Source organism: Poecilia mexicana, unplaced genomic scaffold (genome assembly GCF_051168715.1).
Source record: "Poecilia mexicana isolate PSO_F unplaced genomic scaffold, ASM5116871v1 scaffold_8, whole genome shotgun sequence".
NCBI lineage: Eukaryota > Metazoa > Chordata > Actinopteri > Cyprinodontiformes > Poeciliidae > Poecilia > Poecilia mexicana.
The window spans coordinates 8403596-8415291 of NW_028263377.1; the positions used below are offsets into that span (position 1 = coordinate 8403596).

The 11696-nt window shown below is 37.9% G+C and overlaps 1 protein-coding gene across 1 annotated transcript; it reads left to right on the top strand.

The window, feature by feature from the left end:
• The first annotated feature begins 1832 nt into the window (after window positions 1-1832).
• On the top strand, window positions 1833-7220 carry LOC148157961 (interferon-induced very large GTPase 1-like). The gene has a single exon (XM_088008167.1). The coding sequence runs from the start codon at window positions 1866-1868 to the stop codon at window positions 6549-6551; it is 4686 nt and encodes a 1561-aa protein (XP_087864293.1). The 5' UTR covers window positions 1833-1865; the 3' UTR covers window positions 6552-7220.
• The last annotated feature ends 4476 nt before the right edge of the window (window positions 7221-11696 follow it).

Consider the following 11696-nt stretch of genomic DNA (forward strand, 5'->3'; position numbering starts at 1 on the left):
AGATAAGTTTTGGACGGGCGATGTGCCTCGTACACAGGGAAGAAGCTTTTCAGTTATCTTGCTTTGCTAGCAAAGTCGTAGCTAGCAGCTAGCTAATAGCACAACAACAACATCCTAATGTCTGTATGATAAAAATACTGAATCGATAGATAAGAACAGTTTTTCATCACCTGGCTGTCTCCTCCGCTCAGTAGTTCAGACGCAGAGGCCTGTCAGTGTCTGTTGTATTTCATTACCTCTCTGCTTAAGACGCTGAAGCAGAAACGAGACTTCAACGTTTTCCGTCATCTGACAAGTAGCAAGTCTACTCCACTTTATTCACCAAAAACGTTTTTTTTAAATATATATATATATATATATATATATATATATATATATATATATATATATATAAAATTCACCAAAAACTGATCTGTAATCTGGATCGTTCGTTACGTTCAGCTCCAGTTAGCCGCCTTATCTCACTGCGCGAGAGACAACTGCGTCATGCGTCACGGGCAAAAGGTCAAAGGTAACAAGGTGACCGGAAGGCTTATTATGTTGTACAAAAAGATAAAATAAAATAATTTTAGTACATGTTATGTGTCAGAAGAGGGCTTTGAAAATAATAATATGAACAAAAAAAATAAAAAATAAAAATTGACCAAAAGGGCACTTTGGGGCAAGGAGCAAAAAGGGCAGGTGCTCAAGCACCCCCGGCTCCCCCCCTCTGCACGTGCCTGATTAAATTATTTACATTTTTATACAACTGGAGCTTTCTGATGAACTCACCGAGTCCACCTTCTCTAACCCTAACCCCTAGTCACAACATAGTGGTAGTTTTAGCAAACGTAAAATTGTTAGAATTTTATTTTTTAAATAAAAGTTATAAAACAAGTATGTACTTATGTATAGTCTGTATAATCATATATAATGTTTTTAACTTTGAACACAAACTTTCTCCTAAAGTGTTTCTTTTGCAATAAAGAAATGTGTGTTGTTATGGTCAGCCAGTAAGGATTGATTTCAATTGATCAAGCAGATTAATTATTTATGCACCTATGGTGTAACATTGCCAATAGACTGCCTTTAATGTTCTGTGTACCCTGAAAACATTCAAAAATACAAACGCACTATATGCAAAGTCTGTGATTGGACGATAGAGCCATGTCAGAAGTGCTTGTTAATCTGCCTCTTGGTCCTGTGTTATCACTGACCGGCTCGTCCAAAGGGAAAATATCTTATAATATGTTGCATTTGACTGCATTCTGTACTGTACTGGGATGGGAGGGTTCTGCCTACACCTCCAGCCTCAGCCTTCTCTTTCTCCTTTCTTTCTGGCATGTAGGCTAATTTAACCCACTCCTCTTTCCTCCGTTCTTTTTTAAATTGGGAAGGGTCGTTCATATCACGCCTTAGAGTGCTAAGGTGACAGACAGAAAACCTTCTAATGGCCATCCCACCCTGCTTATAATGACGGAGGAGGTCAAAGACCTTCTTGCTTGATTTGTAATAACTGTGTGAAGGAATGCACGAGAAGGACTTTCAAGCATTAAGAGCTCTGGCTGTTTTTCAAACCCAGGACCCTATTGCTACAAGATGATAGTACTGCCATTTGTCTCAATGTATAACTGAGCAAGTAGGAAAGGCAATATTTCTACGCAATAATAATCCATTTAGTTGAACTAAATATGTCATTGATGTTTTGCAGGTCCCCCTGTTGTGAAAATGGGTGAAAAGCAGAATGAGGTTAGTATTTTGTTCCTTTTATTTATTTTGCAAAATAAAAATCACAAGATATACTTTCTATAGATTGTCAAATTGTTACTTATTCGCAGCAGAAGGACAACACATTTGAACAGAAGAGGAAGAAACATACAAAGGAAATGAAATCACTGCTCAGAAGGCTTAATCTTCAGGACAAATGTCAGCAGAAATTGTTGCTAGCAAACCTCTTTGAAATAGGTCGACCTGTGAAAAAGTGTAAAGCAACACCTGAGAAAGATCTGCCCCATGTTTTCCTTCAGAGGTTAATGGGATTAGATTATAAAGCTAGATATGTCCCAGTTCAACAAAAGAGTTCTGATGTGAGAAATTTACAATCTGTTCCCAGCTCTAACAACTGTGATTTTGAAGAAAATGAGATGTACCAACTTATGAAGAATAGTGCAAACATTGGTGAAACAGATCCATCTCACATTCACCCAATGGATGTTCAAATGGCAGTATTTCACTGCTTAGACAGCTTCTTTAAGCAGAAAATGATCACAAAGCTGGCAGAGTGTCAGTATGCCTTACCACTGCTTGTTCCTGACATCAATACAGATAAAATTGAGTGTCCTCTGTGGACATTTAGACAAATAACTAAAAAATGGAAGATAACAGAAGAAAAACAAAATGCAACCACTGTCACCATGAAGAGCATGCCAATCTACAAAGCTCAGACTCCCATGGTTTCATTTTTTCGACTGGGCTCTATGTCTTTGTCCAAATCTCAGCTGATGAATGCCTTGATCAACGACCGCCACGACACATTCTTCCACAGAAACTGTCGAGGCAGCACCAAATCCCGTCATTTGATGGATGGGGTGGCAGAGATTGCCTGGTACTGTCCTGCTGGAAAAGACAATGATTTCTTTACTGACTGCATTGCCTTCTGTAATCTTCATGGGGATTCTCTAGCAAACGTAAAACAGCGTGAAATCCTGACTGAAATGTCTTCAGTCATTGTTGTTCTTGTGCCAACGTTGAACAATGAGGATGAAAACTGGAAAGTTGTAGCAGAGTTTTTAAAATCTAAAAAACCCCTTATTTGCCTTATTTCTGATGATAACTGTGGTCCCAAAGAACTAAAAGATGGAAAATACCAACTGGGTCTGAATGGTAAAAACTATGCAGATATTTCTGATCAATTAAAAGAAATTATTCAAGCGCTTTTGTCTGGATCCAACACATTGTTCACACTTGAATCTATGGCTAACATGTCTGAAATCACAGTGGATGAAGATGAGGAAGTCTGCCAGAAAGGAAAAAGAGCCGCAATGCAAATAGTAAAACATATTGAAAAAATTGATGTTTCCAAAATCAAAGATACATTTCTCCCTTGTCAAGGCCAACTGTGGCATGATTGGTGCAGAATCAGTAAAGAAAAATATCACTTAAAAGGACATATGGAGAAGGAAAAAGCCCAAAAGGATCAGCAGCTAATGAATCTACGGCAGAAACAATATGATGTTTCTTCCAGAAGTAGGATACACTTGTTCACTAAAAGTCTTGCCTATTTCACATTAGATGAAAAAGAATATTTCCTGACATGGACTCAGATCCTCCTACATGCCCTCTCCACCGATGATCTTTCTTCAATCATCCAAAACTATGATGAAACCTGGTCAGAGGTCTTGGTCTTGAAGAAGAAACATGACAAATCTGATAAATTAAAAGACAAACAAACTGAGCTTAAACTGTTATCAAAAAAGCTTCAATCAGCAACCTTTGGCCTGGAACACATCTTCAGAGAGATGGGACAGATCTATGAAGCTCATAAATCTCTGAGGAAACAATCGATGGGGCGACAGCCTGAATGGACTAAATACCCTGAGCTGGCTGCAGATCTGATGATATCAGGACACCCGATGGAGCTGATGGATGGGGATGCAGGCCATGTGCCTTTAATATGGATCTCTAGTCTCTTACAGAAAGTTATCAACAAACTGGGTGATCCCAAAGTCTTTGTGCTGTCAGTTCTGGGCGTTCAAAGTAGCGGAAAGTCAACGATGCTGAACGCCATGTTTGGCCTGCAGTTTGCAGTCAGTGCTGGGAGATGCACCAAGGGTGCCTACATGCAACTGGTTAAACTATCAGAGGAAATCAAGGATAACTACCAGTTTGACTACATTCTAGTTGTAGACACTGAAGGACTGCGAGCTCTTGAGTTAGAAGGTAATGCTACCCTTCATCATGACAATGAACTTGCAACATTTGTTGTTGGTCTGGGAAACATGACACTGATCAACATCTTTGGTGAGAATCCAGCTGACATGCAAGATGTCCTACAGATTGTTGTGCAGGCTTTCATGAGGATGAAGAAAGTCAAGCTTTCTCCAAGTTGTGTGTTTGTCCATCAGAACGTCACAGATATTACAGCAGCAGAGAAAAACATGGACGGAAAGAGACGCCTGCAGGAGAAACTGGACAAGATGACTCAACTTGCTGCCAAAGAGGAAGTGTGTGATGTTGAGTGCTTCAGTGATGTCATCGAATTTGATGTGCAAAAAGATGTAAAATACTTTGCTCAGCTGTGGGAGGGAAGTCCACCAATGGCTCCTCCAAATCCAGGTTACAGTGAAAGTGTCCAAGAACTGAAGTCCATCATCTTGTCTAAAGCCAAACAGTCCACTGGGATCACTCTGTCACATTTCAGCAACAAAATCCGAGACCTGTGGGACGCCTTGATGAATGAACACTTTGTTTTTAGTTTCAAAAACACCCAAGAAATTGCAGTTTACAGAAAACTGGAGGTCCAATATGGGCACTGGACTTGGGCCCTGAGGAGTGAGATGCTGAACATTGAAAGCCAACTTTATCCTAGAATTGAAAAAGGCCAACTGGACAAAGTTGAAAAGAATGACCTTATCAAAGAAATTAGTAAAACATATGAAGATGTAACAAAAAGTATGACAGCTTACTTTGAAGATGACAAAGACAAAGAGATGTTGGTTCAGTGGCGGGGCCAATTTGAGACCAAAATCAAAGAGTTTCATGAGGAACTTGTGAGAGGAGTGAAAAGAAAACTGGATGAAGTAATCCAGCAAAATAATACTAAAACAATGCTTGACAAGAAGAAGACAGAGTTTGAAAACAATCTACTACAGAAGAGCAAAGAGCTCGCTCACCAGTTGAAATCCTTTGTAGATGATGAAGAGGAACTAAAAGCACAATTCAGCGACGTTTGGAGTCACTGGGTTAAGGAATTAACCTCAGATACAAAACCCATCGAGAACATAAACTTGGAGAAAGATCAGATTGCTGTCCTTCAAGAACTTGGTGTTGAATGGGGACTCATTGATGAGTCAAAAAGAAATAAGAGATACAAAAATCTGTCAGAAATAAGTGATTATTCTGTTTACATAACCCAAAAAAAGAGTGTTGGAGGTGCCTGGAAATCTGACAGAATTACTGTTTTTCCACGTGAAGAACAGGATCAGATCAGATCATTCATTATTGAGGTTGAACAAAAATGCTTAGCAGCGATTAAGAGAAAACCTGTTGCAACAAGAGGCTTTGCATCAACTTACTTAAAGGAAGTGGCTCAAAACATAAAAGATGAAATTCAAAAAAATGAATCTCAGAGAAACTATGCATTCAAGAAGGAGTTTATAGTTGATCTTTCAATGTATGTGTTTGACAGGGCAGAGAGCTCACTCTTAAGCTCCTACAACATCTACAGAGAGAACAATGATGCTCTCACTTATTTGGACAACAAGAAAAATGAGTATTACAACATTTTCAGAAGCTTCTGCAAAGGAAGTTCATCTGCTGTGGTGTTTGGAGAAATTATATGTGAAAAATTCAAAGTCTCTGCTGTTGAAACCGTCTGTAACAAGACTGGAGTTGATATTGCTGGACAGATGATGTGCAGTTTCCCAGCATTCAGTGAGACCAGACTGAACTTAGAGAAACATGTGTTGACATCTCTGGCAGAGAAAGAAGACTTTAACATATTCATGACCTACATTCAAAATCCAAGAGCTCAAGTCGAGGCTTTCATCAAAGAACAAGTAAAGAAATACATGTTCATGACACAGAAAGGTAAAGCCCAGGATATCCTGAAGAAAAATGTAGAAGAAATCAGTAGGCTTGTCAGTCAGGCTTTGTTTGAGGCAACAGAGGAAGTTAAAGAGAAAGGAAACATGGAAATGTGGGTGGAGGAATTTTCCAGTAAACTAAAACCAAACTTGACACTTGATTCTGTTAGTTGTCAAAACTTCAGTGACATAAACAATTTTGACTTTCTTAAAGAAGAGATAGAGAAAGGCCTGAAAAGCATCACAACAGAGATGAGCAAAATCTCTCTGGAAAAGGTGAATGACTGCAGACAGAAACCTGATCAGATCCTGATTGATCAGCTGTGTAACTGCTGCTGGGAAAGATGTCCATTCTGTGACGCTGTTTGCACCAACACTTTGAAGGACCACAGTCCTGAGAAGCACAGCGTTCCTTTTCATCGACCCAATGGGGTTAGAGGTTGGCATTACAGAGGAACAGTTGATCTGGTTATTAATTTCTGCACCACGTTAGTTGCAAGTAAAGAACCCTTTCACCCAAAACGTGACTCAGAGGAGAGTGTTCCTTTTAAACAGTACCAAACTGCTGGAGAACCATTTGCTTCATGGAGCATTACAGCTGATAACTCTATGTTGCCTTACTGGAAATGGTTTATCTGCCGCTTTCAAAAGGAACTGGAAAATAACTATAATAAGAAATTCCAGGGAAGAGGAGAAATTCCTCATCAATGGAAGAATTTCAGTAAGGAGGATGCCATTGAAAGTCTAATTGAAATGTGTAGTTTGTGAGGAAACTGCTGCTGTTCATTAATTTCATTGCTAAAGTTTTGGATTTGATTTCTCGCAGTGATGTTCAAGGCTTTGCAAAAATAAATGGCTTAGCATGACTGAGAAATACAGTAAGGTCAGGGTAATTGAAATGGCTTTGAAGAAACTCTGTATATTTTACTTTAACTTAACATTCAGTCTTCTTGTTTTGATCTTATTCTGATTATTTTCCAGTCACAAAAAGATGCTACTTAGAATATAAGTATTGAAATGTCAAATATGAGAATTGATATGGGTCACAGTATGTAAACCTCTTGCCTTTTTATTGATGTTGTATCACTTTATTATGGCATTTTTCTACTTCTTTGTGTTTTAAAACAGGATAAATATATTGTAAGATTAAAATGTTACTCCATATATTTCTGAAGAGCAATGGCAATGATATTGATCCAGTAAATATTATAAAACACCTCACATATGGAAATTAATGAACAAGTCGTTATCCTTCAATAAGCAATAATTTAGATTTTTTCTTTTCATTTATGCTCAAACCTTTGTGAGTTAAACTATTTTGTTAGACAATTTAATAATCTTTCTTAATATTTTGGTCTTTTTAACTGTTTATTTCTTTAGTTGTTTTGCCACATTGCTTCATTTTTTCTAAATAAACTTCAGTTTTGTAACACAAAACATCCATTTAAAAAGTATATTCTTTTTCTTGAAATGAATGCAGTAAATATATTTTTTTTGTCATATCACATTATTGTTAATGTATATTTTAAGACTGAACAGGAACAAATACTACAAGACACTGTTTTACTAGTACAAGTTGTGTTTGATTGTAACTTGTATTAAATTCCCTGAAATCAAACAATTGTTCCTGTTTTTTCACCTTCACCTCTTCAAAATAAATACACTTGTGAAATCAAATGTGTTAGATGTTTTGGATCTGGTTCGGAGATTCAATTTTCACTAATACTTTAGTCTAAGAGTTCTCATGTTGTTTCATTGTAAGATATATGTGTCATGTGGCAGAGTGAACTACTTTTCAATTTTCATACTTACGTGTGTTTGTCAGAGACTTTACCTTTTACTTTTTCTAGTTCAAATATAACCTAGTCTATTTTTCTTAAACAAGAATTTATGCTACAACAGTTGTGTGTCTTAGCAGATCAAGCTTGTCAGTTTGCAAATCCCCCATAACACTAATTATAGATCATGAGGTTAACATCAACACAGTTGGGAATGTGAACTTTATATTCACCAACTTGTTTCTCTTCAAACATATCTGGAGAGTTTCCACACAATCTAAAACAGAAACAACCACTGTCTCTAAATATTACCAGAACTAAATGAAAAAGACCTCCTGGCCTGTCCCTGCAGGTTGTGTAAAATGCACAACCTGCAGAAGGTTGAGCATTTTTACACTTTACATGATTCCACCAACCAGGAGTATCTGAACTGCACAGAGAAAGCTGCTCCTGCATCACCATGAAATAAAGTTAAAATGGAGCACCAAGTCATTAATCAAAGCTGATCTGGATTTATTTCATCATAGGACTGTTTTTATTAAAATATTCCTTCAATAATAAAATGTACATAAAAAGAGAAAAGGAAGTCACAAAAGGACATTTTTGTTGTGCAACAGTTACAGGTTTCCCATTGGTGAAGGATATGAAGAATGTCTCATCCATGCTCAAGTTTTTTTTTTTTTTTTGCTTTCATGTTAGATGCTTAAATGTGTTATTAATGAATTTCACTTAGGTACTTAGAAAAAGATTGATAACAAGGTAGGGTCGCCACCTTATCAAAATAAGGGACGTCCACCACGGCGTGTCACCCTACTTTCATTTGGTGGGACGACCACTGCAGCGATAGACAATATTTATGGCAGTGTATTTGATCCAGAGGGGGTGCTGTGATGGCGCAGGCGCAAAGCACAACCCACATATTGAGGCCTTAGTCGTCATGGCGGTGGTTGCAGGCCGCATGTCTTCCCCTTCTCTCATTCCTCACTTTCCTGTCAAACTACTTCCAAATAAAGGCAACTATAGCCAACAAAGCCTTTAAAAAAAGTGATCCAGAGAGCAATCATTCATACATAGAGTAGCTACTCCAAAATTGTACTCCAATCAGAGTAGCACACCTTAAACATGTTTGGTAAACTGCTCAAGTACTGAGTAACTGATCATAACACCTAATTTAATAATCACAACGTGTCCTCAAACAGGGCTCCAAAAGTATAAAAGTTATGTGAAAATTCTGGTATTGTAAAATATTTATACAAGTGAGGAGTTAGGTTTGGAGGCTGGTACTATAACAAATTTACCATGAGGGCCAGGGTAGTCAGGGTTTTTCCATGGCAACACTTAAAAAAGAACAAAACAAAAAAACAGAGCAATATTTCATCATTTGCTATATCAAGTAAGCCAAAGAGCCACTTGTGTCTCCAGAGATACAGGTTGCAGATCCATGGCAGATTGATATGGCAGATTGATACAGCAGCTAAAAGTGCAGCACTATAATTTTTAATTCATTGATAAAGTACAATTGTGAAACATTTGACAAATTTGACTTTCTGGAGCAGAAATGTTGGTAAAAGAAATATTTCAGTTCAGTCCATCACAAAAAATAAACTTTTCATTTTTCAGTTGGTTTGGAGACAATAAACCTTACAACTTTTAAAACAATGCATTTCCTGCCTTTTGTAGGGCCACTGGAAAAAAATAAAAATAAAACAGTTGACTTTAATCTCAGAATTCTGACTTTAATCTCAAAAATAATAATTCTGACTTTAATCTCAGAACTCTTAAATTACAGTCAGAATTCTGACTTTAATCTTGAGATAAATTCTAACTTTTGTCACGATGTGTGGTTGGTGGTGGTGCGAATGAACGCGGAGACCCAGATAAAGGTGATGATGATGTGCTTAATGAAGAGACGAACACAGTCCTGGCTCAGGCAGCACGCAGCAAACAAGCACGTAGCTAATACCGGTAGCAACTGACATATGGACTGAACCAGTGACGTGCGGTCAGGGGAGGCAGGTGAGGCAGAGCCAGGGGCGGATCTAGAAAAATATTTATGGGGTGGCAAGAGGGTGGCAGGGACTTTTTCAGGGGTGGTAGTGTGTGTGTGTGTGTGTGTGTGTGTGTGTGTATATATATATATATAGATATGTTTTTAATATAACTTGCATTGTTTCAAAATGAGCTTCATGTAGCACCGAGGCTTAAATACAATTTCTTAATGTAGTATAGTTAATTATTTTTACGTCTTTCAAACTCCTGCTAATTGATATGCAGGATATACAATTGATGCATATCAATTGTATATCAATTGATATGCATATCAATTGCTATACACTGTGTCCAGAAAACCATTTTATCCCAATACAGGACAAAGACAAATCTGTCACGAAAATATTAGCGCCATCATTTGTTATTAGATATATCTATCTTAAAATAAAGATTAGAAAACTGATGTTTGATAAATTCTCAATGATACAAATCTATAAACAGTTTAGTTTCTGTTAGTCTTGTCAAGATGCAAGAAAGGGCAAATTTCTATTTATATTGGTCAATCGTTTATTTTAAATATGCTGTAGGATTCGCAGTTTGACGACTGTTATAAATATCACGTTTTGCGAACACAGGGGATTAGCTCAGTTTTTGTCGCTTGTTTTTAGGAATTGCAGCAGCTGCAGTGCGTCACAATAAAGCTACAACAAAGCTGATAAACAGGTGAAAAACCAAACTAGACAGAACCACTCCTGACTGTTTGCCAAGCCAAACATCCAATAAAAGTTCCACCAAGCCACTACTGAAGCACTGGGGTCAAGTTTCTGGACACGGGCAAAAGAAGGTTCAATGTCCAAACTTATTGATTGATCTTGGTGATTTATTTTCCTCTTTCACCAAACAATTACAGAGGTCAAACTTTCATTTGTTCTCATGCTCTACTCTTGCTCTGGTAAAAACCATCGGCCCCAAAGCCAAATGCCTGCTGGTCCTTCACCAGGCCCCTGCACTTATAGAAAGTGGACTGACCCACATTACTTCCTGTCTAAATTTAGAAAATAGTAAAACAAAACAATAAATAAAATCAACAATTATCAACCTACATATAAATTCTGTAAATAATACAAAAAATAGAAATTTAAGAATAAAGTAATAAAATTCAAAAGGATAAAGAAATAAGGAAACAAAACAATAGGCCTTCGCAGCACTTAGCTGCTCGGGCCTAAATAGCCCCAACAACCTCTATTCTGCCTTTTCTTGCTCTGCGCGTCGGTTTTATGCGGATCCGTTGCCATGGCAACCGACAAACAACAGGTCAAAGAGCAGATAGAGCAGAGATCACCGATCAGGGGAATCAACACCCAAAAGCAAACATTTCCCCCACAAAAAAAGTATCAAAAACACTAAAACAGAACATCCACTCTGTTACATTATGTTGTCAGGCTTAATGTCTATATTCTGATTATTAATAAGTTTTCGCCTGAACACCGCGGTGGTTGATTAGCTGATTTAAACAGATGCTCTACTGATGACTTGGTGGCGGGTTGTTTAGTGCTAACGGAACCAAAACACACCGAACTGCGCAGCACATGCTAAGGTTATCAAATAGCAGGCTAACAGTTAGGCTAGTATAACTGATCCACTGCTCACTTGTTCAATGTTTTCTTTAAATTAAAACGTTTTCCTCACTTGTGAAATCTGAAGCCCGTATTACCATTATCTATGGTTGAATTAACTGCTAAACATTGCGTCCGCTGTTCTGATTCTTTGCGTGGTTGTAGTATTTTCCTGACCACCGATATTTCTGATTCAATGGACAGCAACTGCGCATGTGTGACTTACGATAAATCACATAATGTTCAGTCCAGTAATATATGTATCCAGGTGGGAGGCCGAGCAAGATGGCGGCGTGAGTGGTCGTTCTTTGCAAGCTCTCCTGAGATTGTCTGGATAAGGAGCTAATATTGCTGCTTTAACGCAGGGAAGCATCTATTCCGGCACCTTCATTAAATATTGTGCTTTAAAAAAGACGCCCTGAGAACTTCAGATAATGGCTTCAAGTGGTAAGCGCAAATCTGTCAGTACGGAAAATACACCAACTAAGATGTCGGTTAAAAGTCACAAACCGACGGAAGACCATGACTTC